General features: G+C 54.2%; 1 protein-coding gene and 1 long non-coding RNA gene across 12 annotated transcripts in view; one reads left to right on the top strand and one right to left on the bottom strand.

The window, feature by feature from the left end:
• CUX1 (cut like homeobox 1) overlaps window positions 1-8,463 on the bottom strand; it is a 209,315-nt gene extending 200,852 nt beyond the window's left edge. For 6 of the 11 annotated variants that reach the window (XM_055136475.1, XM_055136476.1, XM_055136477.1 and 3 more), the window contains exon 1: window positions 6,863-7,452. In XM_055136475.1, the coding sequence (XP_054992450.1) occupies window positions 6,863-7,045 (183 nt within the window). In that variant the 5' untranslated portion in view covers window positions 7,046-7,452. Of the gene's footprint in view, window positions 1-6,862; window positions 7,453-8,189 lie in introns of those variants that run through there. The other 5 variants (XM_055136481.1, XM_055136482.1, XM_055136485.1 and 2 more) reach the window with 3 other exon arrangements.
• On the top strand, window positions 4,730-6,131 carry LOC129404305 (uncharacterized). Its single transcript, XR_008629822.1, has 3 exons — window positions 4,730-4,831; window positions 5,003-5,342; window positions 5,440-6,131. It is a non-coding gene; the product is annotated as an uncharacterized LOC129404305 (long non-coding RNA).
• Window positions 8,464-27,736: the final 19,273 nt, after the last annotated feature.

Here is a 27,736-nt window from a genome sequence, read left to right as displayed (position 1 = left end):
CAGTTTTGTTTTCTCGACCGTGTGCTTTCCCCAATGTTTCTGTCCGGCAAATGCAGTGTTGCACACTGGGGTCAACGCGTTACGCCATTTTGCAAGGGGGATTCAAGAGAAGGGAGGAAGGGAAGTCGTCCCCGCACTCTGGGCAGCGTGCAGAGCACGGCTGCAGCCCTCTAGTCACTGGCCAGGACATGCGGGCCAAAGTGTGCCTTCCTGGGGCCCTGCATGCAATATTTGGGGCCAGCCACGCTTGCTGGGGCCCCCACAGCGCGGGGCAGAAGACAGTGATAGGAGGCAGGCGTGGGACAGCTGAACAGCCAGACCACGGGTCACCCAACCACGTCCTCTTGGGGGCTCGCCCCACCCTGACATCCATGCCAGCCACTGCTCCGTCCGTCCAGTGCCGCCCATCACGCTCCTCTCCGAGGCGCTTACACCGCCAGCCACGGCACAGGCGCAGAGGGAGCGAGTGCAGGGGAGGACTGCAGGAGTGAGCAGGGCAGGGGGCAGGGACAACGGTCAGGAGCGGCCCCGCCTGCCACCCCAGGAATACAGTCTCCGTCCATGCCAAGGCGAGCTCCACGGGTGTCTGAGGGCAGGAAGGACGTGATGGATGGTTTGGGACGGCCCATTTGGCTGCCTCTGCACAATAGATGGTGACCTCCTTCCAGCGGGCAAGTCTGAAGTAAGTCAAGAAAAGCTCCCCGTACTCGCGCGCGCACGCGCGTGTGTGTGTGTGTAAGAGAGAGAGAGAGAGAGAGAGAGAGAGAGAGAGAGAGAGAGACTTGGCTATGGGCAGGCAGCCCACGAACACACCGACAGTGGAGTGACAGCACAGCAAGAGACCCGGGGAACTGGCACCGCAGCACCTGGCCCTCCTTCCCCCCGCATGCTGGAGTCCAGGGCCGAAGCACGCAGCCCCGCACTCCCCCTGGGACGGTCAGCTCTCTGTGCCCACTGCTGGCCCTCTCCCTGCTCCCAGGCCACCTCACCGGTCATCTGTGCACACCCCACGACAAGGCAGGAGACACAGCCACTGGGACAAGGTGCCTTGTGGCAACCCAGCTTCCTGTGTGGGCCACAGGTCCCACTCACGCTCCCGGCCGCAGAGAGTCTGCACCTGACCTTGTCTCCTACTTGGCCGCGGGCTGCGGCAGCTCGGGCCTTATGTAAGCCGGGCGCTGAGGTGCGGCTGAAATGAAGCAACTCGGGGAAATGAACGTTTCCACGAGGGCTGGCAGAGACACTCCTGAGAGCCTGGTTCTGCGTCAAAGCCAGACGCCCAGGACGATCCCTGTGCGCGGCTGGGAAGGCTGTCGGCCTCGAGCCCATCCTAGCTGGGATCCCTGCAGGACGCTGACTCAAAGCCTCTCCCCTTGGAAAGGTCTGTGCACTCTACACGGTGAGGACACAGCAGAACAATGTGAAACAGAAATCATTCACTGTACACAGAACCGTACGGGTTCAAGTTCTAGGTCAACTCCTGTGGTGACAAACAGAAAATAAGGGACACCACCATGATCGACCACACCTTTCAGAACGATGCAAAAGCGGTGATAGGGGCAACAGAATGTTCCTATTTTCAGGGGGGGAGAAAAAAAAAGTCCTTTCCAAATCTAATCCAAAAAAAAAAAATTAAATATACAATTCCCTCCAGCAAGAATCTTATTTTTGATTTTCATTTACATAGTATCTTTCTTCCAAGAATCTCAAAATAATGGAGTGCCACAAATACTTTGGGGGAAAAAAAAGACCAGTTGTCGCAACAAAGGAGGGGACAAGCTTGGCAGGGGCGGGCGCTCAGAAGAGGGGCCAGAAATGGCATGTAGTGGCGACAGCAGGCGCCTGGGGCTGACGGTGCCTGCCAGGGCAGAAGGCGGCTCCACGGGCCCCTTGGCGTCCCCGCGGCCAGGACTCAGCCTCACCTTCCCAGGCCCCCCCACACCCCCCAGTCACAGGCCAGGTGCCGTGAGTGGACCCACTGCCTCTTCAACACAGGAAACAATGTTAAAAAGTAAAATGCTCTTAAGATTCAGGGAGAGAGACCTAATCTGAGAAAAACTGTCTTGTTTTTAAGGAGGAAACTGAGATGCTTGAATTGGCTTTTTTTTTTTTAACAGCTGGGTGGACAAGATCGGAATGTCTTACATTTAGCAGAAAGCTGTCAACACCCAAATAAAATTTGAATGACAGTAAGAACAGCATTCTATTCCTCCACTGTCGCAATGCTCGCTGAAGAAAGAGCTAATTTGTCGATGTGTTTTTCCCTTACCAAACTTGGAACACCTAACAACCATATATAACTTTACCCAAAAAACACATTAGCTGAGAGAAATTCAACTGCTTTTACCGACTGAACAAGTATGGTCAGAGAGCTGCCTTCAAAAAGCAGCACTGGAGAAAAGCGGGGGCGAGAGCCTCCAGGCTGGTCCGAGCACTGGAGGCCAGAGGCCAGCCACCCTCCACACTTGCCTGCCCACTCGTGGCCTCGGGGTGGCCGCAGGCAGGACCACTCCTCTCACACCGGAAGGGAGCAGAATCCAGGCCGTGAGCCGAAGCCTCGTGCAGGCTGCTTTCCAGAGGCTCTGCAGTGCGAGGTGAATTCCTCGGAGGAATGAGGCCTCCCAACCTCATTCCTTTCCAGTCACCTGTCTGCTGGTGTTTCCAAGGAACCATTTCAGGGTGCAACCCTTAATCCCTTTTAAGGAACTTCTGGGGTTGCTGAGAGCCCAGGGCTGTAATAAACACAGAAATCTGCAATGCCCTGGGCACAGCCAGTAAGGTGCTTGCCTTCAGAACACATGAAGAACCTGATGTTTATTTGCTGCAGGATTCCCTATCAGGATCTGCTCACAGTAAGAACCGGAATCATTTTTCTTACAGAATTGTTTCCTTTTCAAAGGAAAGGTTCTCGGTGGGTTTTTCGACAAATCAGATTCTTTCCCAAAGAGTCACTCTTCCCTTAGTTATGTCTGTGTCACATTAAGCAATAGGGGGAAGGGGGCAGAGGATGCGTCACAGGCACTTGGGAAAATTTATAAGTCACAGCCCAGGTGCTGCCAAGCCCTTTCAGGTATTTCACCTGCCTGTCATCACAGGTGGTCCCCATTCCCTGTCAATAACTGCTCCTGCACTAACTTACTCAGAAGCCAGCCGAGAAGCAGGGCTGATTACAAACCCCTAAGTGTGGCAGGACCAACAGTTCAATACAAATCTTAGCTGTCTTCTTCAATAAAATCTACAACTCGACACCAACCCAAACGTGGTTTTTGAACACACAGCAAAGCCACGGCTTTGAGGAACACCGGCTCAAAGTGTTCTTAAGTTTCAAACTAAGAACGAAAAACCATTCGGAGGCCACGCCATTAATAGTTCATTCAAAGAGATCCCTAACCCAGTAGGGTTTGCATGTGGTTGTGTGTATGTGTTGTTTATTTCTGGACGAGGGAGGCTGCTAATTAAGCTTATATTTCTAGACATAGAACTTTGGGGGAAAGTAATTTCTCTCTTAATTCTAAATCATTATCTGGGTGTATTAAAACGTACCCAAATGCTCCTGTCAATAAATGTTTATTAAATCAGAAATCACAAATGAATTCACAACTTCTTTGCTATGAAAGCTATATAATGCAGATATTAAATCACTTCTCTAATTACACCATTAAAATTCCCTTTTGCTCACGAGCCCCTCTCGCCGAGAGCCCTCCCTGGGGCCCAGATGTGCAGACAGTCGGTTCCGAAACCTCCTGGCACGCCCTCCGGAGGCGTCCAGGTAAACAGTAGTGGGGTAAGAGGTCATGGGGCCCCCTCTTCAAACCGCTTCAACAAAAATCAATGGCCATAAGGGAAAAAAGTCTCTGAGCTTCGCTATAATAAGATTCAAACACAGGATTCCAAGAATTCCACCTGTTTCCAATTAGATACCAGAATTGCTTTGAGTGTTTAAACTACATTCACTTGCTACTTATACAAAACAATTCTTCCGGGTTTTTTGAACATTTTAAGTATGTTAAAATAAGATTAAGGGTCTGGTTTAAACAATCAGAGGCAGGGGAATTTCAGCTGAAACCAAAACTATCTCTCGGCAGCCATAACGGCAGAGCTTCAGACAAAACAACAGGACGGAGACCATCAAATTCCTATCTGTGACAATTACTTGTAAAAATCGGACCTTTTCTAGCAAAACAATAATCTATCTTATGTGACACATTAAATAACTTTAAATAGGGTCCTCGATGTACAAAATTTAAAGAACTGAACCTGTCCATTCGAATCGCCTTCAAAGCCACAAGCAGCGCTCACTGCAGACGCACCATCGCGTACACCTGGGGAGGCGAGGAATTGGACCCGGGGCCAAATGTGAGGGGAGGCAGGGGGATGCGGCCGAACTCGGGGCGGGGGCTTCTTCACACCAGGAATCCCGCTTTTTAAGAACAATCGCGTTTCCTACTAACAAATCTGCCCTGCCTTCATTTTACAGTGGATGCTAACTCTGGCTTTAAAATGAACTGGAAAAAAAAAAAAAGGTTTTTTTTTTTTCCCTTTCTACTTCCAGCCTTGTTTTCTTTCTGAAGACGTAGAACGTGGGTACCGCCGGGGGAACAGTTCCGACTGCTGACTGCTCCAGGGAGCGCCGGAGGGGATGGGGGCGGCGGGACGCACAGGCCCCAGAGAGAAGGGGGGATATAGAGGAAGGGAGGAGAGTTTGAATCCGACACGCCAGGCAGCCACGCTTCCCTCAGCCATGAAGGGCTGGCGCTCAGTCAGCTCACGGCAAGTTGAAGGCAAGCTCCAGATCACAAAACCACCGGGGGAGATATCTGACATTGAGGAGGTGGGTAAAGGGGTTCTCTCTGAATCTGAAGGGATCGGGGCTCTTTCGAGGATGCCGTCCCTTCACAGGCTAGTACCTTATAAAAAGGATCTACCTAGTTTCACACAGGGAAAAATAAAAACCACTTTAACCAACTGCGATAATCGCCTCCTCCAACTCTCAATCTCATAGATACAGAGCAGCATGAAAATAAGACACCCCAGATTTGTCCACGTGGGACTTCATAATGGAAACAAATTTGAAATCGAAATGATACACTTGCACGGAATGGTCCTGCACACAGTAACATTGTGGCTCCGGTCCTGGGAGAAAACAAAATGCAAGCAACCAGAAGATGGATTTTCTGCCCAACAGAACCTGTTCCCTTAACCTGAAAAAGAGGAGAGTGCTTAAAGTGGACTTCTGCGGAAGCTCCTTCGGGGAGATGCTGCCCTCGAGGGTGGCCAGCCACGGCAGGCAGGGTCCCCAAGCTGTGCTCAGGGGACCTCTTATAGCAACCCGTACTTCAAAGGTAAGTTTAGACAAGGGTTTTTTTCTTACTGGTTTTTTGGTGACTTTTTTTTAATTTGGGGGCTTCCTTTCTTTTTAATGGTTTTTTTTTTTACAAGACTGAGAGAAGATAAAAACTTGTCCGACTAGTCCTAGCAACGTCAAAGCAGTGAAACCTCCACACCACAAGTCTTCGGAATTGAAAAGAAAACGAAATATGGCCTGATATTCAGACACGCTCCGGCGCAGACAGCACCAGGCAGACCCCACGCCCAGAGGGGCAGGAGGGCGACCCAGGTTCACTGCAGCCGGGAGAGGTGCCGGGCCAGAGTGAGCAGCGCCCTTCCTGCCCACGGCCTCACCAGGGTTAGTGGGCCACAGGCAACCCAATCACCCCAAGTGAGAGGTTCTGAGAAGATGAGAAGGGTCTGAATCGAATGAATCAAATGAGTTCCCCTGCAAACTGCTGTCTCATTGGCTCACAACTGTCTGTGGGAATGGATGACGCTAAAGCAGATATCGACTCCAAAGGCCTCTCCGGGGCCCAAGAAAGAACCAGATGGGCCTGACACTTGAACTCTGGCATTCCACGGTCCACTGAAGTTAGCAAAAAAATAGCATGCGGGGGCAACAGGGGATCCTCCCATTTCCTATCATCCAAAGTCAAGGGGGCTGGGGAAGGCAAAGGACACCTGGATGAAAACTATTTTTCCCATTTTTCATTCGAGACCAACATCTTGAAAGTTCACTCACAGGAACTGACCGGGAAAATTGCAAGCCAGCCCTGGAGCCCCACATTTCCTGGTGCTGGAACCAGCAGCTATGGGGGGGGGGGGGGTGTCAGCGAGGTCACAAATCAAATCCATAGCCCTGGCACCTCTGCCAGGAAGATCCAAAGAGAAACCTCTTGTCATGAAGCTACAATGTCACATTTGGGGAGACCTGAGGGGGGGGGGGATTAGGGTTTGTCTCTTAAAACTCCACAACGGGTTTTACAGTAAGCACAGGAATTAAATTATGGTAAAAGGGAGCTATTTTTACTAAAACAGGGTAGACCCATTTATCAAAAATGCCATTCGCCTGCGTTCATTACAGCCAGGAATCTAATTTACACAATAGACACTTTGGAGTAATCTATTTTCGTCAATAAGTGCTCAAACTCCTTTAAGTTTTAATCTTATCGGAAAGACATATTTCACATAGTCTCCTTCCTAGTTAAGCGCGAAATCCGCGGAACCGTCCTGAGGACCGCGAGCCGGCTTGCTCGCGCTGCCGTGGGCCCGGGCGGAAAACCAACACACGCGCAATTCGAGTTGTCGGGCTCCATTTCGCCGGGCCTGCCTCCGACCCGCGCGGCCCCCGCGAGCCCGCAGCTGGAGCTCACTGGCGCCCCGAATCCCAGCCCCGCAGGTCCCTCCCGGCGGTCCCCCCGGCGAGGAAAGTTCAGCCGAGTTTACTTCCCGCACACTCTCGGGCCGGCGGCAGGCGCCGGGCCCGGGGGGCGCCCGGGGAACAGCCCCCGCCGCGCCCGCGCCCGCTCACCTTCAGCTTGGCTCCGGCCACGCACACCATCCACCTGGCGGGGTCCCGGGGCGCGCGGGCGCCGCGGGGTTCGGGCCCCGGCCCCAAGGCTCCGGCGCGACGCCCCGGCGGCGCCCTCGGGGCTCTGCTTTCGAGAAGCCACGCCGGGCGGGCACTTCCGAGCGGCCCCGCCGCCGGCTCCATGGCGCCCGCGGGCCGGGCCCCGGGGGAGACTCGCCGACGGCCGCGGGCGCGTCCCCCGCACCGGCGCGCGCGGGGCCTGCGCCCGGGCAAAGTTGCCGCGGCGGCCGCAGGGCGCTCCGGGCCGCCCCGACCCTCGGCGTCCGCGCGCGCGGGCCGCCCCCGCCGCGCGGCTCAAGTTTCCCCCGGAGCGTCCCGAGCCGGCTCCGAGGCCGCCGCCGGGCCGCGGCGAGGGAGTGTGCGGGGGGGACGGGACGGTCCGCGCCGCGGGGCCCGCCACACAAAAGAGGCGGGCGGCGGCGGCGGGGGGTCCCCGGGCGCCCGGCCGGACGTAAACAAACGCCAGGGTCCGCGCGCGGGGCGCCCACCGGCCGCGGCGGGGCGGGGGCGCGGCCCCGGCCCGTGACAGCCGCGGGCCCCCAGCCGGCCGGGCCGCGCGCGCGGCCGCCCGCCTGGCCGGAGCCGGAGCCGGAGCCGGGCCGCGCCGCCGCCGGTGGCCGCTCTGACCCTCCCCCGGGCCGGCGGCACCACAGCGCCACCAGCCCCGGCTCCGCCGCGCCGGCGGCAGTGGCGGCGGCGGCTCCTCGGGAGCGGCAGCGCCTCGCCCCCCGCAGCAACTCCCCACAAACTTTCCCCGGGAAGGCGGCGGGGCGCGCGGCCGCCGCCGCCGCCACCGCCGGGCCGCAGCCCCCTCGCGGCGCGGCGCCCGTCGCCGCCGCCGCCGCCGCCGCCCGCGCCCCGCCGCCCGCGCCCCGCCGCGCGCGCGCCCCGCGGGCCCCGCGCCGCCGCCGCCGCCCCCTCCCGGGTCCCGCGGCCGCGGTGGCGGCGGGCGGCGGGGCGCGGGCCGGGGGGGCGCGGGCGCGGGGGGCCGGCGACCGGGGGCAGCGGTGGCGGCGGCGGCTCCCGGCGCCATCTTGGGCTGATCGATGAATTGAACAAAGAGGATCAATTTCCGATCGGGCGACTTATCGATGGGGGCCGGGGCGCGCGGGGCGCTCGGCCCCGACTCGGCCCCGCGTCCCCCGGCGCCCCCGCCTCCCCGCCGCCGCGGCCCCCCGGCGGCCGGGCAGCCCGGGGCCCCCGGGGGAGGCCGCGACCGCCCGCAGCCCCCGGCCCCGGCGCGAGGCCGGGCGGGGAGAAGCCTGACCTGCAGCTGCTGTAAATCAAAGCGCTTCCAATATTGAAACATCGATCCCACATTGGCCGCCATCTTGAGACATATTGAGACGGAGTGAGCGGCTGATAGAGAGGGGGCTGGAGTTCAGGAGCCGCCAGGAGGCAGCAGGCGGGCGGCGCCAAAACCCGGCCTGGAGCCGGCCGCCGCCGCCGCCACCGAGGACGCGGACTCCGCCTCACGGCGCCGCCGCCGCGCCGCGCCGAGCCCGAGCCCGGCGGGAGCCCGAGGGCGCGGCGGCCGCCGCCCCGCCGCCGCCCGGCCCCGCCCCGCCGCCGCCCGCGCGCCGCCCGCGACCCCCGGCCGCCCCGGGCCCCCGACCCAGCGCGCCGCGGCGGCGGCGGCGGCGGCGGCGGCGGCGGTGGCGGCGGCGGCGGCCCGCGGGGCCCGGCCCCGAGGGGGCGCTGGAGGGCGCCGGGCGCTCGCGGGGCTCCGGCCCAACGCCCGCCACGCGCGCGCGCGCGCTCACCTGGGGCGCCCGCCCCGGCCCACCCGGGGCCCCAGTCCGCGCTGTCGCCCCGAGCTGCCTCGACCACCTGCCCGGCCCCCGAGCGGGGCCGCCGCCGCCCCCCTCCCCGGCGGGGGCCCCCCCGGACCCAGCCGGGCTGGCCCGCCCCGCCGTTTCGCGTCGCGGACCGTGGAGCTGGGCCGCGCCGTTAGGGCCCCACGCCGGGGCCCCGCCGTCCCCGCGCCAGTAAAGGGAGCCCCACGAGGCCCGATGCTGGCCACGAGGGGGACACCCGTGCGCCCGCGGGGGTTCACAACGGCCCGAGAAACTCGGTATCCGCTCCCCCGGGGTGCAGAAACTTGGGAAGCAGGGGAGAAGGTGGAGGGCTCCTCGAACGGAAAACTTAGACCCTAGTTGGCAGGCGCAGCTGTCAACCTCGTCCCCCCGAAAAAAAAAAAGAAGAAGAAGAAGACTCTAGAAGTCAATTCTCTTTTGATTTCTGTCTTCGCGGAAACCCGGCAGACGCGCCCGACCCGGGTCCATCATCTCATGGATGATCCGCGTGTGCGTTTGCCGCTCCAGTAGGAATACTGTCCGCGCACTCTCCCGCACTTCATTTAACGTGTAATTAGTGAAAACAAATCCCCCAATTCCTTAATCTTGACAATTAGATGTAAATAAAATCTGTATGGAATACAAAATAAGACGTGCGAGTGGATGGTGATGCTTTTGCAACTGCCTCCGAGGGTTGCGCGCGGATCGCGGGGGTGAATCGGGCGTTGGGGGAAGCGGAGACTGGAAAGGAAAGTCCGGGAGCTGAGCGGACGCGCGTGCCCCCCCCCGCCCCCCGGGGCTCCCTGCGGCCATCAGGAGCCTCCTCGGACGTGACGACGGCGCCGGAGTCTAGAAAGCATTTCCCCCGGAGTCCCCATCGCCGTCTTAACTCGCAAAAAGGAACCGCAGGCAGCGGGGTGCGCCCAAGGAAGCGTGGGAAAGCGGGGGCGCCGAGGCTGGGGGCGGCGGAGGGCGCAGCACCCCGACGCCCCGGCCGCTCGCCGACCTCGGGCCGCCCAGTCAGGCCTCGGTGCGGGGTGCCCGGGCCCGCGCGCGCGTCTGTCCGGCGGCCGCGCAGCAGCTCCGACCGCGCTGCCCGGTAGAGGGCAGCGGCGCCCCGACACTCGCGTCCTGGGCCCCTGGGTACGTGCCCCCCGCGCGCCCCGACCCCCGCGTCTGGCCACGCCCTGTCCCGAGGCCAGACCGCTGGCGGGAAACGACGTCGCCCCTGGGGGCCATTCCAGTGGCGAGGATAAGTCCCAGCCAACGTCTAGGTCCTCTCCGAGCCCACCCTGGGGTGACCTCTGCCCGCGCCCCTCCAGTTTGCGCGGTGGCCGGCGGCAGGCGAGACCTCGGAACTGCCCTCAAGGTGGCTAGACAAATAGAATGTGCAGGGGCTTTGCAAAAATCCCTCCCGTGGGGAAGCCTCGAGGAAGGATCAGGGAAATGGTTTGGATTTGGTGCAGATGTTCTCAATCTAATTATCGTGTCTATCCCCTGGGTCTGAACCCGAAAAGTGAAATATATATGACCTGTGTAATACTCCGGAAGTACATCTGGTTGGAATTCAGGGTTCTGAATCCACGGCAGTATTTTAGAAATGAATTTGATGAGTATTAAGTACCCCTTGTTACATTCCTGGTTATATTCACATACTAACTTGACTGCGAAGAGAAACATCACATAGACTGACCCAGAGGTTAAGCTCTAGTTACATAAAATTTAGATTTCTACTAAAGTTTTGCATTGTACAAGGTTGCTCTCTCAGGGGAAAGAAAAAGTTGAGAATAAATTTGTCAGTGCTACCAAAAAAATGTGTTCTTTTTTTTTCTTAAACGAAAAGCATTCAAGATAAACCACAGATCAAAAGCTGGCTGAGGCAAACCAGCAGCAGCGACCTAAAAAACTTTGAAAAGCACATTTTCTTTTCTTTTCTGTTTGCTTTGGGTCACACCCACAGGGGAGGGGGGTCTTCTCCCACCTCTGTGGGCGATCACTCCCTGCATCCAGCTTGTAACTGGGCCTCCAGCATGCAAAGCTCGCTGAGTTTTTTTGAATCATCTTGTGACTCCTCAAAGTACATTTTCTTTTCCTTAAGGAGCGGCATAGAATAAAAATTAATTATATTGATTTCTCAAAGTTAAATTTTCATTTCTTTTGGGAGCACCTCTGGTGATGCTCAGGGGTTACTCCTGGCTCTGCTCTCGGGGATCACTTTGGCAGGCTGGAGGGGTGCCAGGGCTCCAAACTGGCCAACATCCTGCATGGCAAACGCCTTGCCTGCTGTACTATGGTTCTGACCCCAGAACTTCTTAAATTTCTTTCTCCCCTCATCCCCAGTGACTTTCAGCCGCAGTGCTGTAGGTCAGGAGGAATTTTGACACCCTGAATATAGTGACTCTCATAAATTGTGTTTATGGGAGCATTTGCTTTGCTCACTGCAGACCTGGAGTTCGGTGCCCAGCATCACCAGAACGTGATCCCTGAGTGCACAGCCAGGTGTGAACCAAACACCAAAGAAAAGAGAAAAAAGAAAAAAAAAGTAGAAAGTATTCAGGAAACAGAAAACAGTTCGTTTTGTTTTGGGACACTCCCAGCTCTTCACCCAGGAATCACTCCCGGAGGTGCTCAGACGACCATCTGAGATGCTGTGGCGAGCCAAGTGCGAGGCAAGCACCTTGCCCTCTGTTCTACCTCAGGCTCCCAGGAAACAGAAAGGTTTCAGAATGGCGTGGCCAGTAGCACCTCTCAGGCAAAGGAGTGTGACTCTGACCCCCTAGAACCTATATGAGAAAAATGCAGGTCACATGGGACTCAGGACCAGAAAGCAACTCAACCCACAGAACTGGTAATAGGTATTACTGAGAAAGAGGCAGAAGGAAAACAAGGCAGGGACCGGAGCGATAGTACCAGAGGTAAGATGCCAGCTTGTCGATGGCCCAGTCAGATTCCATCCCTGGCACTCTGTGTGGTCCCTCAGCACTACCAGGAACAATCCCTAAGCACAAAGTCGAATAAGTCCTGAGCACTGCAAGGTATGACCCACTCAAAAAAAAAAACAAACACCAGGAAAGCGTTATTTTCACTTTATGACCTTCAGACTCTCCTCTAGGGAAAGAAAGTTCTTGGTTCCTACAGATCTGAGCAATTGGCCATACCAAACTTCCAACAATCCAATCACAAATCACAAGTAACCAGATTTGGGGAAGACTAGTTCAAAGAATGGGGATGGTTAAATGAAATATAGATTAGCACAAGATAAGGCTATTAAATAACTAATATGGGCCAGGAAGGCCTCGGTTTCTCTTCTGACCATTTTATTTTGCCTAAGAAAAACTCAGGGGCCTTATTGGAAATGGGAGGATACTAATGAACGTTCCAGAAAATAGTAAAGCACTTTCACAAACATACTTGCCTACCCTCAGACAATCCTCTCTTAAGATATTCCCATATGCTCAGTTCATCCATGAAGGAGGAAATGGGCAAATTCTCTAAAATACAGGAGGGACTGATTATCGGTGAATCGTCCCCCCACTGGTAGCCCCAAGAAATGAAAATACTTTGTGTTGTTTTTTAAAGATTCGAAAGTCTTCATTGTTCTGATGTGCTTATTCCTTAAAGGACCATCACGAATTTCTTCCAAACTGAAAAATGCCTCACCATGGAGGGTACTACATTTAAGAGAAAAGCCGTCCTCATTCTTACAAAAGGATCTTTATGCGCTGCCATCTCATTTCTAATGAACACACAAAATTAAGTTTTGTCCAGAAACTTTATCTCCAGAAAAAGTTAGAGAGCAATCTAGAGTTTTTCAAATCAATTCCAAGAATCATAAAAAAAAAAAAAAATCTCAGGACTCTCCTGTCCTGTGTAATTTGCTTCAAAGGAGAATTCGAGAGTCTAAGACCTAAACGCATTTTCTGAATATCTTTGCATCCATATTAGAACAGGGTTTGAATACCCTGCAACAAGAACTATCACCCCTTGGGGCCAAAGTGGATAGTACAGCGGGCAGGGCATTTGCTTTGCTCCCTGCAGACATGAAGTTCAATGCCCAGTACCACCAGACAGGGATCCCTGAGTGCACAGTCAGGTGTGAATGAAAAGCCAAAGAAAAGAGAAAAAAGGAAAAAAAAGAAACACCGCCCCTTAACCAGTGCCAATACTTAACTTTATGCTAAGTGATCCCACCACGCTTTATTCACTAATAAAGACACAATCACTTTGTAAACCTTGTACAGACAGGAATCTCAATTTTACAGATGTCAAAGTTGAAAATTATATCGAGGTACTCATTCCAGCTGTCTGAATTTGTCAATGTTTTTAATTTGGGAAAATCCAAGGCCAGACAGAAGTTTTAAGACACTTTGAAATTGAAAGGGCCTTTTCCTAAAATCAAAAGATTAAGAGAAACAGAGGAAAATCACGTTCTCCCCCTTGTGTCTGTGGTGACTGCCTTCCAGAACGATTTGGCATAGTCTCCTGGAATAAATGAAAGGAAGATTCCAGATTTTTTTTTCCTTTTGGACTTCAAGTAAACCAAACTACTTTTAATTGTTTTGTTTTTAAAATAATACTTTATGTTAATTATTTCTAAGTACACTATTCACTGCACTATGTAAATACCCACCAAATAAAAGTACACATTTTGCTACATGTAATTACATGCATAGTACATAATTCATCTCTATACAGCCAAATGTATGTGTAGTTATATAATTGTACCAAGAACCTGCCAAACTTGTAAGAACAAACTATAATGATTTCTAAACAGTAGACTCCTATTCCCCACCCTCAGCCTTTCCCTGGTGACAGCATCATTCAGGCTCCAAGACCCTTTCTGGAATCTTCAAAGACTTCATTGCTGCCCCCCCACCCCGCCCCCATTTCACTCGGCTTCCACTTGTGGGCTGCACATGTTTCTGTCACTAGCTCTAGGTATCTGTCTACACCTCTAATGATTACGTTCTGTTCGTTCTGTTCTCCTTCGTCTGCCTTGCACGAAGGAGCTCGCAGCTGGCCGGCGCATATGGAAGGGGCTTGCAGGCAGCAGCTACATCTGGCTTAATGGACTCAGCAGTGCACGCTCTGGGATTTCCAGACCTCAAAAAGAGGAACCTGGAGCTTCTCATCGTGCCCCAGACCCCAACCCCACCTCTCCAGCCCCTCCCCCCAAGGCCCCACTCCTTCTCACTGAATCTATTTTCTCCTATAAGTGCTCTCAAAAGTTTGGATCTTTCTCCCTGATCCCAACTCACTTCCCCGCTTTGAATCTCTCTCTTCATCATCAGATGCCCACGTAGCTGTCAGATTACACATTTCCTGGACACTCCTGAAACAAACGCTGTTCTCGATGACTCTCACTGATGTCATGCTGAATCACTAGAAATTAATACTGTTCATCGCAGCATCTTGAAAGCGCTCGAAATATGTAAAGCACTATATAAATATTATTATTATCTCACTGGATGTAAAGTTCAACTTCTGTGCTAAGGTCTGATATTAATTCCTTTGCTTGCCTCCTAAGAGTCCTGAGTCCCATGCATTCTATTTATATGGACCTTTCATTCTGACTCCTGCATTATCAGTTTGCCATCTGCTATTTTAAACAGACATCCTGGGATAGGAGAGGCGGGATCTGGAGATATAATGAGATCTAGGTTGTTTTATTTAAAGGTTTTGTTTTTTTTTAAAAAAAAAAAAGGTGTGTGTGTGTGTGTGTGTGTGTGTGTGTGTGTGTGTGTGTTAGTCTTCCCAACAGGAAGTGCTTTTGTTCCTCCACAAAAATCTTTTATGACACATCTGGGCAGTGGGTACCGTTGCAGTTGAATGAAGATTTGTTGTCATAAAATGTAGTTAGATTTTCTTTTGTCATCAGCACTGGCAGACGGTATATTCCACCATCCCACCGCAGCCTGCAGTAAGTGTGGTTAGTACGATTTTAAGAGCTTATTCCTGTGGAAAATAGGAAAGTTGGTATTTGCAGCAAGAAGCAGAAAGTCTTTGTCAATTCCTCTGATTCCATTCACATTCAGTGTGGGATCTAGTGTTCTGTTCATTTGTTTGTTTGGGGCTAGACTCAGCAATGCTCAGGGGTTACTCCTGACTCTGCACTCAGGGATCACCCCTGGCAGTGCTCGGGGAACCCTATGGGATGCTGGGGATTGAACCCACGTCAGCCGCATGCAAGGCGAATGCCCTCCCCGCTGTACTATCGCTCTGGCCCTGGCATCTGTTTTTGAGAGATTCTATTAAAATCGCTTCCAAGTTCTCAGGAGCAAGTAGAACCTCACAGCACGTCGATGAGCAGAAGGTTCAGACCTAGCGAGCCTCACGTCTAACCACTCCTCGCTAAAGACTCAGGCACTTGTGCAATGCCACGGAGCAAAAAATGTCCGAGGAAAGAATGGAATGTGAATCTCTGCCCCCCCATGGAGATCTTTCTGGTAACAGAAAAACAGACCCAAAAAGAACAAACTCAGGCAACCTCAAGGTGCAGCAAGGCAGGAATCATTATACAAATGATGAAATATTGTGCAACCATGAAAAATTGCGTTTCAGAAACTGAACAGTGGCCCGGGGGAATGTGGGATCTGCTCGAGGAAAACAGGCCGGGTGTGAAGTCAAGTGTAAAGGGAAGAAGCCCAGGGTGGTCTCCTCGGGAGATGCCTGGGTACGCCCCCTCCTCCCTGACGTCTCTGCTTTGGCCTGCCGCGTCTGCCTGTGCAACGCTGTCTCTCGAGTGCAGGAAGAGACGAACATGCCTTCAAATAAGGCTGGGGATCAAGTCCCATGGCCTTGCTTTCCGTGTCTGTTCGCCCTGACCGAGAAGGGGTGGTGAGATCCGGTGATTATAACAGACCATTGACAAGAGAGGGGGAGAAAGTGTGTCCTAAGGTCGGCACTGACTCACTGTTGGACTTTGCCTCAGGTTTCCTGCCTGTAAAATGGGAATAATTAATACTTTCTTGTAAAACACTTTTGAGCTCTCCAAGGAAAGCTCCTGGAAAGGGACAAAGTGTTGTTTTATTAACGCTAATTGAAGCAAACATAAAATACAAAAGCATCTGAGAGGACCAGAAGACCTGCCCACCTCGTGGGAGAGAGCGGGACAGAGACCAGGTGGAGGAGGGTTCTGTGCGCTCACGAGGTTTCTCGGGTTGGGGGACGGGGGGCAGACCAAGGTGTCACCCACAATGCTAGAACCAGCTCCCCGCTCCCCGAGTGCTACGTCGGGGCCCGACCAGGAAGGTCCCCGCCCTCACAGCTCACAACCTCACTGGGAAAAGGACAGTGACCAGTGGGAGAAGAAAATGGTCCCGTGTCAGACTCCAGCGCGGGGCAGCCCCTGTCCGGGCAAGGCGGCGATCAAAGGCTGCTCGGCGCACAGCATCAGCGTCGATCTGAACGACGAAGTGAGATTTCATCTCTGAGCGAGACATTTCACAAGGGATGATTTCACGGCGTTGGTGCCGCCAGGACGGAAGGCAGAGGGGATCTGGGGTCAGGGGAAAGCATGCGCGGTGAGGCCCGGCCGCAGGGCACACAAAGAAAGGAAAGTGTGAGTGGGCTTGCTGGCTGGCAGCCCGGGGGTGAAGGGGGGGGGAAACGGGGGGAGCAGATGGGCATCTGCCGGGAAGAGGGACATGCGGACTCCGTCACTGGAGCTCTGTGTAGCTGCCACAAGTGACCCTTCCCACTCGAGGGGCCGGGTGACTGTCCCATTAACACTTAACCCAGAATGCCAAGGAGAGGGGCTTTGCCCTAAAGCCCAAACCGCGAGCTCAGATGTGGGTTCAGAGTCTGGTGCAAGAGGGCCTGACCCCGTCTGTGACTCTTTCTACACACCCCCTTGTGCGCGGTTGGGATCACATGAGAAAATGCACATGAAAATGTGGAGTGCTCACCCTGCACCCTGGAAGCACCTCAATAAAAGTCCTGTTATTATTTCATCTTGGTCACCTGCCTTCCACCCACATACCCTAATGTGGCCTCTGGCCACCCCAGCTGATTTCTCAACGCCATTTTACAGAGGAGACAACCAAGGTTCTTTTTCCTTTTCGGTTTTGGGGCTACACCCAGTGATTCTCAAGGGTTACTCCTGTTTCTGTGTTCAGGAACAAACTCTAGTGGTGCTTAGGGGACCATATGGGATGGGGGGAATAGAACCCTGGTCGGCCGCATGCAAGGCAAATGCCCTCCCTGCTGAACTATCACTCCGGCCCCACCAACCAAGGTTCTGAGCCCCAGAAAATTCAGGATGGAAATTGAGTGACTCAGCCACACTTTTGCTTGGCTTTCTGAACAACCCGCTCTCCGTGGCTGGCTCCCAGAATGCCTTTCGGAAGCAATTGGTGCCTTTATTTGCTTTTCCTCCAGCAAGCATTTCTTGAGGACCTACTGAGTGTCAGGCTCGATGCCTAGGGGTGATTGTTCCTGCCCCATCAGAGAAGCCAGTAATGTGGGAAGAAATCCCCAAGTGACAGATCAACCCACAGATTTGCTCCTCCTGGTCCATGTCACTGGGCTTGACATGCGTGCCATGTCCCTAGCATACTTTCTCATGCCACTAAGTCTGGCAGTCCTCAGCCTGTTTTCTGTGCACTTATTCCAGGAACGTGTGGGAGTGAACTTGGCAAGAGGTAGATGCATGTTCAACGTTAAGGCCAGAGACCCTGGACATTCAGTCTAGAAATCAGGGTCAAGACCACTAACAAAGAAATAAACTTGGTGGTCTTTGTTTCAGGAAGCAAGGCGGACTCAAGCTCCAAGTGCTCCCAGAGCCTGTATCGAGAATGTGTATGTGCCTGAGTGGTGTGCGTGTGCATATGTGTGTGCATGTGTGTGTACGTGTGGGCCTGTGTATATGTGTGCCTGTGCGTAGCATACCCTGGGGATGAGTGGGAAAGGAAGGGGTGGAGATATCAAAGTCAGCTAAGATGCGTCAGCTCCTGCCCTGGAGAAAGGGGAAAATCTGGCAGAGAAGTTACTGGAACACATCCTGGGCCCCATCATCTCAGTTATTTGATGTGCCCAAGAAAATTACATGTGACGCAGAGGTCAAGGTGCTACAAAACCCCAACCCCCCACAGGGCCATTGCTCTGCCTGGCAGACCTTGGGGTCCCGAGCACTCTGGCCCACCCTGGCTCAACCTGCACCTCCTTAGCTTCTCTTCTTGGGGTGGGGTGGGGGCAGGGGGCTCTTCTGCTGAGACCACGCTTCCCCCAAGTCAAAGATATTTATGGAAACTCTTGCAAGGAGAAGGAAGACTGACCCAGAGAGGACACCCCCTCATCTACAGGTGTCCTAACCACAGAGGCCAGACTGAAAGCACCCCCCCCCCCACGTTGCTGGTCAAGTTGCTTCAGATACAACCGTCATTACCCATGGCGTGTCCACCCCGCATGCAGCCTGGCCCTGATTCCCAGCGCCTGCTTCAGGCAGGAAGCCAGGGAGACTGGACCTGGCAGGGCACTTTCCAAAGTGGCTTCCCACAGCGCCTCAGAACTACCTGCTTTTGCTCTGTCCCAGCAGGGCTCTAACCTGGGGGCCCCTCCCGACCCAGGACTGCCTAAAGCCAGCCTCTCCCCCAGCCCTTCTGGAAGGCCCGTGCTGCGCCCCCGGGAGCCTTACCTTGCAGCAGCCTCCTGGCCAGCCGTCCTTCCCCGGGGAGCTTTTGTCTCCAGACATTTCTCTGCAGCAGTGGAGGCTCCAGACGCCCGGGTCCAGGGCATCTATAATAAAGATTGATAACCTGACCTTGGTCTGGAATGAGACATCGATTACCAAGGAGAGCCAGTGGGGAGAGCCCGAAGGCCCCCTTCGGTACACGGAGCCGGGACTGGGGAGAGTTAAGCCGCGGGAGAGTGTGTCATCATTGGGAATCTACTTGCTAATTGCCCCGGGTTCTTCCTCCTTCACTTGAGGGGCGTCTGGTCTAATGGACTGTCTGGGGAAGTATCTGATTAACAATCGCATTCTGGCTACCAGGCAGCAGAGGGTGGGGTCACGGATACCTATCAGAGGGGAAGGCGTGCAGTTCGGCAAAGCACAAGCAAGGGATTCCAAGTTGGGGATCTTACCCGCGCTCATTCCTGAAGTTAAGACTGAGTGGGAGGTAGGATTAGTTTACACAAGCTCCGTTTATCCGATAGCATTTTATTACCAGCCCAGGTGGTGGCGTTGGATTTGGTTTCCTTTTGGAACTGCCAAGCCCAGGTCCCCCACCCCCACCTTGCAATGCTCAGTTTCCCTTCCCCCCAAACGGGTTCCTTTAGGGGAAAGGAAAGAAAGAAAAAGAGAAAGAAAGAAAGAAAGAAAGAAAGAAAGAAAGAAAGAAAGAAAGAAAGAAAGAAAGAAAGAAGGAAGGAAGGAAGGAAGGAAGGAAGGAAGGAAGGAAGGAAGGAAGGAAGGAAGGAAGGAAGGAAAGAAAGAAAGAAAGAAAGAAAGAAAGAAAGAAAGAAAGAAAGAAAGAAAGAAAGAAAGAAAGAAAGAAAGAAAGAAAGAAAGAAAGAAAAAGAAAGAAAGAAAGAAAGAAAGAAAGAAAGAAAGAAAGAAAGAAAGAAAGAAAGGAAGGAAGGAAGGAAGGAAGGAAGAAAGGAAAGAAAGAAAGAGAGAGAGAAAGAGAGAGAGAAAGAAAAAAAGAAAGAAAGAAAGAGAGAGAGAAAGAGAGAGAGAAAAAAAGAAAGAAAGAAAGAAAGAAAGAAAGAAAGAAAGAAAGAAAGAAAGAAAGAAAGAAAGAAAGAAAGAAAGAAAGAAAGAAAGAAAGAAAGAAAGAAAGAAAGAAAGAAAGAAAGAAAGAAGAGGGAGGGATGGAGGGAGAAAGAGAGAGAGAGAGAGAGAGAGAGAGAGAGAGTCAGTCCTCCTGCTGGTCCCCACTCTGTCCTGTCACCTGATCTATTTAAGACACATTCTCCCCAAACAAATCCTGTCCCAGTTTCTCCCAGGCCGCCTTGGGCCCCCAGCCTCTGCCAGCCTGGTGCATTCGACACCAGCTCAAGAATCTGTAGCTTCTCGCCTTTCCCTTCCCGACAGAATCTGTTATTCAGCACTTCAAAGTAGGGACTTGTTTGCACCTCTAGTTTCAAACAATAGACCAAATTTCCTGTCGCTTGAGTCTCTTAAAAACCACCAGCTCATGCTCCTGGAACAACAGCCTTTCCTCAGACAGAGGAAAGGGGGAATGGCTCCCCACCCTCCCCTACAGAGAAGGTCACAGCCTTGTGTGCAACCTCCTGGGCTCTGCTGGGCGGCTCGGGGCTGGTTCCTAAACCTCTCTGAGCCCCCATGTCTGCCTGAGGCTCATCAGCGCCAGAAAGGACCGGTCCCAGCTGGCAGTGGTGGGAATGAGCTGAAAGACAGGGGGATGCGAGCCCACTCCACAGAGCCAGGCTGCCAGGGTTCGACTCCCAATGCCAGCCCATTCCTTCCCTGGGTCCTTGTCTTTGATAGTCTCAACTCTGAGCCTGCGCTTCTCTTTCTGGAACCTGGACCGAATCCCCATGGCCGCAGCCGCCTAGCAGGAGTTGATACACAGAGCGGAGGCGTGGCCACCCGTCTTGATGAATTTGCTGCTTCTTCCTCCTTCTGGCTCCCCGCCCCCACCCCCACCAGGGCTCTTTGGGGGCCGCCACCCCCTGGATGGCTTTTGACATCTCTTTTCTTAGTTCTCTCTATGTGTGTGGACCAGCCCAGAGCCACGTCACAGGATGCTGCCAGCCCGTCAGGGCTGTGCTGATTGCGCAGACTTTCTTGCCCAGGAGTGTGGCTTTCGCTGAATTTCTGGAACTGCTGGTGGGAAAAGGATCTTCCGGTTTGGGATGAGGAGGTGCTCCCCCAAACCCATCCTATGCACCCCACAGGGAAGCCTAATGTAGGCTCTGGTCTTTCATTAGTAGTAACTGTTAGGGTATTAACTCTGCTGATCATTAGTTATCAATATGGGTCATTAATCGCAATAAATGTGGCCTGCCTGCGCAGGCTGCTGGTGTAGGAGGGCGGGGAGGGGGGTTTAGGAGCCATCTCTGTTGATTTTTCTGTCTGTCTCACACTGTTCTGGAAAAGTAGATTTATCTTAAATTTATTTTTTGTGATTTTGTGGGCCACACTCAGTGGTGCTGGAGGTTTGGCCACTCCTGGTTTGGTGCTCAGGGGAGCGGAGGAGCCTGGGACTCAGGCCCTCTGCCCTGCTTGGGACGCTCCCTGCGAGCACTCCGCTCCCTCCCCCTCCACTGTCATATTGATGTTGTCTGGTTTTGGCTTGGAAGCCACAGTCACGCAGAAGTGCCCGGGTTTTACTCCTGGCTCTGCACCCTGGGAACACTCCTGGCGGCGATTAAGGGATCCTATGGGGTGCCAGGATCGGATCCAGGTCAGCCAGGTGTCAAGTAAGTGTCCTACCCACTGTACTATTTCTCTCCCCACTCACCTGCTATATAATCTTTTCTCAAGAAGAGAAATGAAGGGGCTGGAGACATAGCACAGCGGGTAGGGCGTTTGCCTTGCATGCGGCTGACCTGGGTTCAATTCCCAGCATCCCATATGGTCCCTCGAGCACCGCCAGGAGTAATTCCTGAGTGCATGAGCCAGGAGTAACCCCTGTGCATGCCGGGTCTGACCCAAAAAAGAAAAAAACAAGAAGAGAAATGGAGGAGCTAGAGCAATAGCACAGTGGGTAGGGCATTTGCCTTGCACACAGCCGACCCTGTTTCGATTCCCAGCATCCTACATGGTCCCCCAAGTGCCAGGGGTAATTCCCGAGTGCAGAGCCAGGAGTAACCCCTGTGCATCGCCGGGTAAAGGAGAAATGGAGGGGACAGAGTGATAGTACAGCAGAGAGGGTCTTTGCCTTGTGCGCGGCTAACCCAGGATCCATCCCCAGAACCCCATCTGGTTCCCTGAGTCCAGCAAGAGTGATGCCTGAATGCAGAGGCAGGATTCAGCCCTGTGCACCACTGGGATGTGGCCCAAAAACAGAAAGAGAGAGGGGGGGGCTTGAGAAACCATTCATCCTCCTAAAGCACAGGAAGTGGCGGCATCCCCTCAGAAGAACGATGACCACCTGATGACCATCTGTCCATCAAGGCTCCCAGGAAGCTGTCTTGGTAGTGGAGGTGGTGAGATAGGAGCCCACCGCAGGCCAGGCCAGGGATCTTTGGCCAAGATGGCTTCAATGGCTTCCTTAGTTCTGAAGCAGCTAACGCAGGCTGCGAACACTCTCCCCACCTCATCTCAGGAGGGTCTGTCGTTCCCACCAGCCCCTCGCACCGGCAGAGACCACCTGCGTGTGCTCTCCCAGGCTCCCGGTCCTCAGTTGCTGGCTAGGATGAGGTATGGAATGAATCTCGAAGCTTCTTGCTGAGCCCAAAGGCTCATTGAATAAAGTTATGGGTCCTCTGGAACTAAAGTCTCCTTCCCTCTACCCCAGTGCAAACCCCACCCAACTATGAAGGTCTGATTCTGGGGGGTCCCCAGGTCAAGACAGCAACAACCACCCAGAAGAAAATACCCCCTAAAGTTTAGCAGACACCTCAAAACACTTTTTGGGGCTTTTGAGCCATATCCAGTGACACTCAGGGGTTACCCCCGGCTCTGCACTCAGAAATCACTCCTGGTGGGCTCGGGGACCCTACGGAGTGCTGGGGATCGGGCCTGGGTTGGACCCATGCAAGGCACGCGCTGTACTATCTCTCCAGCCCCCCAAGACACATTTCCAACTTGTCACGTGGTTGCCAAATCCCACAGTGACCCTGCGGGGCTGAGTGGCTGGCCCGTCCATCCATTCTGGTCCCTTCACACCCCTTGGAAAAGAAGTGGGGACTCAGCCACGGTCAGATGTTTGGATCCATCAGAGGCCAACTCGCGCAGGACAACGGAGTTCGATGAGAACCAGAGATGGTAGCAACTGTGGTCGTCATCTGGGGCCTTAATGGTGTGATTTTGTGTAAAAGGCACAAAATGGAGAAACAGAACCCAGTGGGGCCAGCCCTCGAACCTCAGTTCTCATCTGTGAAATGGGGCCAAAGGCCCCCGGAGGCTGTTTGCAGAGAGGAATTTGCGGGCATGTGGGCCACATTCCCAGATGCTAACGCCACTGTGGTCCTTTCTGAATGATGCTTCTTGAAAATGAGCCTCAGTCCGAAAAGACAGTGAGGGTGAAGAATAAACAGAAAGCCAGGCCTCAGTGACATGGCTCTTTTTTTTCCCCCTGCTTTGCTACGTTCCCCAGCGACTGATGTAAATAATTTACAGTGTTAAAAATGAGTTTGCAGTGGGTCTTTGAGGGACAGAAGAAAATCCTTTCTAAAGATGAGGGATCGTCTTCATAATGAGGGGCTGCCGAGTGGAGGAGAAATTTAGAATCGAGACCAGCATCTTTTACACAGTTATGAATCTGGTTGGATAGGATTTTTAATAATTAAATGGCACGACGGCAATATAAATGCAATTTTATTAAGCCAAAATGAAATGTACATTTAGGAACTTAATTTGAAACATTGCCTGCTTGGTGATTCTCGTCTTCATAATTGCACATGTTTAGAAACTATTTTCCCTTCTGCCTTGCATTTCCTGCCCACAAACTCACCCTTTTGCTTTATTTATAGGAATGTTGTTGCTGGCAGTTCAAGGAAATTGATAGGAAAGCTTTCGATGACAAGTTCCAATGCGAGTATCCAAAGTTTCTGAGTCAATCGCTCATGAAATATCCATAATAGATGAGGAGGAGAGCATGGCGCGCGAGGAAGCACAGCTTCGGTGCCCGAACGCCTCGTGTTTGTCTGACAGCTTGGGAAACTTTCCTTGTCATTTTGAAAATCAATACAAAACGCAGCTAAACACCAGACTTCGTTGATCCGCCGGAGACAAAATACAAGATTGAAAGTTCTTCTATCACCAGCTGCTGATTGCTAAAGATCAGGCTGCTGAAGGCAATCATTTATTTTTTTTCCCCTTACTTCCCCCTCTGTCCAAACATCACTGGGCGTCCCGGCTCGCTCCCTCCTCGGGCCCAGATGCACAGACATTCTGGTGGCAAATTCACAGCACGAAGGGAGGGGACAGCTGGTGGTTATCAGATCGGCTGATCAATACAGACAAGTTGGGGACTAGCCAGCCTCATCACTCCCCCCTCCCGTCCCTGCCTTTTGACTGCTAAATTATGCGGCTGGCTCTCAGCTGCTCAGAGGCACCCGCCAGCCTAACTCGGCTCTTCTTCCTTGGCTCCCATCTTGGCCTTCCGGCACCGTTCTCTTCCGAGGATGGTGTCATCTGGCTCCTTAAGTGTCCCTGCCCCTGGAACCGTCATCTGGCCTCTGAGCACTGAGTCTGTCTCCGGTCCCGTCTTCATGAACAGCAGGACACACTTCAGTCTAGCATCCTCTGTGTCCCCTGGTGACCCTCGTCGCCCCCCTCACTCTGCTTAAGACCGTGGGGGGAGGGGGAGACTGGGTTCGCTCCTACTCCCTGATGCTCTGTCCCTAGAAGAAATCCCCTCACTCTCCCCTGGCTTCCCTAGGGGTGCAAAGGGCCAGCCCTGTCCTGGGCACCCCTCAACAGGCTGGGCTCTGACAACAAACACTCTCTTACGGCCTTGGGCCTGGGGCTGTTGCTGTGTTGCTGATGTCGGGGGCTCCCCTCGCACCCACCCCCTCCAGTCAGCCCGCACCTCCTTCCAGACCTGTGGGAACTTCTCTAGAACTCTCCATTGGATCCGGGCTGCCCCAGGCCCTTGCTGGGAACAGCAGGGATTTTAAAGCAGAGATGTCGTGTTTGTGTCCATGAATGCAAGTGACCGTGACAGCAGAGAGGGCTCCAGGGGGGGTGCGTCTACCCACACAGCCACCCCCGCTGTGAGTGGGCAGAACACAGAGCTTTGGCACGGCCCCTGGTTCGAGTCTCCTCTCTGCTCCCCTCCAAGGCCAACTCTGTCCTCCTGCCGCTTCCCTGACCGGCCTCCGCTCTGGCCATGAAGATGCGGGGTGGGGGGGCAGGGCTGGCTGTCCCGTTCCGCCTAGTGTCCATTCTCTTGCCTGGGTGCAGGTTCTGGGCAGTGCTGAGTGGTGGGCACTGGGCTCCATACAGGAAGGGAGAAGAGAAGCGGCTCAAGCCACACGCTCAGGTTGGGGCAACTGGACCCCCCCATACTCCCCCCCAACACACACACACACACACACATGCACACACACACATACGCACACACACATGCACGCACACACACATGCACGCACACACACACATATGCATACACACATACACACACATGCACGCGCACACACACACGCACACACACATGCACGCGCGCACACACATACGCAGACACACATGCACGCACACACATACGCACACACACACACGCACATACGCACACACATGCACACACACACGCACATACGCACACACACATGGGCGCGCGCGCACACACACACACACATGCACAGGGTGGCTCGCAAGTGAGGAAAGGGCAGTGAAGGGCTGTCCGCTCTTGCTGAGGGCTCTCCAGCCTGCTCAGAGGCCCCGAGAGGAGCAGGATGGGGGCTCCCCAGAGCACTCGGGTCACTTGCAGCTGAGGCCACTGAGGTCCTGCAGGTTCCAGTGAGGGAACCTTGAGCTCGCTCTCTTTTTTCTTTTTTTTTTTAATTTTTAAAAAATTTTATAGAGTAGTTCACAATATTTGAGTACATTTAATATTCAAACCCCAATCCCACCACCACGATACCTTCCCACCACTATATTTCAGGTGTTCCCATCCCAAACCCCAACCCCTGCAGCAGTACCAAAATAATATAATATTTCCCTGTAAGGCTGGTTGCCTCCTGCTTTGAATCCCCTCAAGTGTGGTGCGGTATCTTGGAGTCTGGGTGGCGTGTGTCCTGTGAGGTGATGCGCGGCCGTGAATGCGGCTGCGCAGTCCAGGAAAAGTTCACTCATGGGTGAGGCTCGCCCCGAGCGTGTGGAGAGCGGCCGTGAGTGTGGCGGCAGTTGAGTTCTGGAGGTTTTCGGCTGCCAGGGCTGGGTCCCTTGGGACGGGGAGGGGTCTAACCCACCCCCCTCTGGGGTGCCCCGAGTGAAACAGCTTGGTGCAGGGTTTGGCCACATCTGAGCCCTCTCTTAACCACCTAAACAAAGAAAATCTCCAGAATGGAGGGTTTTTTTTTTGTTTTTTGTTTTTTTTTTTTACCAGAAACAACCTTTCTACAGGAGAAAAGAGGTCTGTGTGTCAGGACAAACACCCCGGCTCACCTCGGGCCTCCGGCCTGGCTTCCTGAAACCTCAGGCCCCTACCCATCCCTGAGCCCAGATGCGGCCTCATCTCTGCCCACCGGCCTGTGAATCCGTGTGGATTGCCCACACCTATGTAATTAAATGTGCTCTTTCCTCCTACTGATCTGTCTGATGTTAATTTGATTGCTCGACCAGCTTAAGACAGGAGGGGCCGGTGGCTGGGTGGGGGCCTCTCCTCTCCGTGACACAGAGGCTCCTGCAGAAATGCTTAACTTCTATGTCTCAGTGCTTTTTCGGAGGGGGGGGCAGAACCCTGGTGCAGAGTCAGCAGTGGAGCCCCTCCCGGGCAGCAGAGACGGGTCTGTAGCCCCTGGAGGAGTATGGGGGCTGGAGCTCAGCCTGTGGGGGTGGGGGGGGGGTCCGAGGCTGTCCTGAAGATAAGGCAGGGTCCTGGAAGGCATTTGGTCCCATCTGACTTTTCTTTTTCTTTCTTTTGGCTTTTGGGCCACACCCAGCAGCTGACTCTGGGCCCTGCACTCAGGGATCACTCCTGGCGAAGCTCAGGGGAGCAGATGGGATTAAACCCAGGTCGGCCGTGTGCAAGGCAAGTGCCCTACCCGCTGTACTATCTCTCCAGGCCCCCTCACCTTTCTTCCTAGAGTGGGGGCAGGGGTTCCTCCAGCAGTGGTGGGAGGTGTGAGGGCCAATCCTGACGGTGCTCAGCCTGGCGAGATGGTGCAGCTGGCCCAGGGTTCCAGCCTTGTCCCAGCTGGGAACCAATTTGGCCAGTCCCTTTCAGAGGAGAACATGCAGCAGAGAGCGCTCACGCCTAGGGGACACCATGGGTCGGTTGCTGACCCCTACACTGGCATCTCCTCATCTCAAAGTGGGGTGACCCCATGACCCCTCAGCCCCAGCTGAATGAAGGCTCCAGGATTGGGACATGACCCAAAGGTGCCCCGTCAGGGTTCGACTGCAGTCTGCTGGCTGGCAGCGGGCAGATGGGCACTGCCCATGGGCACAGGAGGTCCTGAGATGTGATCGGGCATGGGGGGGCGCTTTAGTCACTACTTGGTCCCTGTTTGCAGGGGAGAGGGGCCTTACTACAGAATAGGTTGTGACTTGTAATTTGATAGATGGATGGAGGGTGCCTGTTGACCCAGATTCGGTCACCAGCACCTCATGGTCCCCTAAGCACTGCCAGGGTGACGTCTGAGCAGAGCTGGGACTAACCCCCAGCACTTCTCAGTGTAGTCCCCAAACCCAAACTCTCTCCCTCCCTCCTCTCTCTCTCTCTCTCTCTCTCTCTCTCTCTCTCTCTCTCTCTCTCTCTCTCTCTCTCTCATACACACACACACACACACACACACACACACACACACACACACACACACACACACACACACACACACAGAGGTGGCGGGAACAGCCTCTGGTTAGCGGCAGAGCTCCAACTCTTGGAGCCTTACATCTTCAGGGAATGCTGACGGCTCACCTGTTGATGCTCAGGGACCCCGCAGGGTGGGCACTGAACACAGGGGCCCCACTTCCATCCTGGCCTCCGGCCCTTCAGCTCTCTCTTCCCACCTGAATTGAGAGTTTTGGGGTTTTTGTTGTTGTTGTTTTGTACGTCCGGGGGCCATGCCTGTACTGCTGGGGACATACTCTGTGCCCAGGGTCCTGCAATGATCGGGGAAAAACGCTAAGGACACTGCACTTGGTCCTTCCCCAGCCAGGTCGCCAGCCTGGAATGAGGCCGCGATGGCATGAGTTTGCCCGGGTGTGCCCTCGGGCCCA

Source organism: Sorex araneus, chromosome 4 (assembly GCF_027595985.1).
Source record: "Sorex araneus isolate mSorAra2 chromosome 4, mSorAra2.pri, whole genome shotgun sequence".
Taxonomy (NCBI): domain Eukaryota; kingdom Metazoa; phylum Chordata; class Mammalia; order Eulipotyphla; family Soricidae; genus Sorex; species Sorex araneus.
This window is presented reverse-complemented; position numbering and strand designations above follow the sequence as displayed.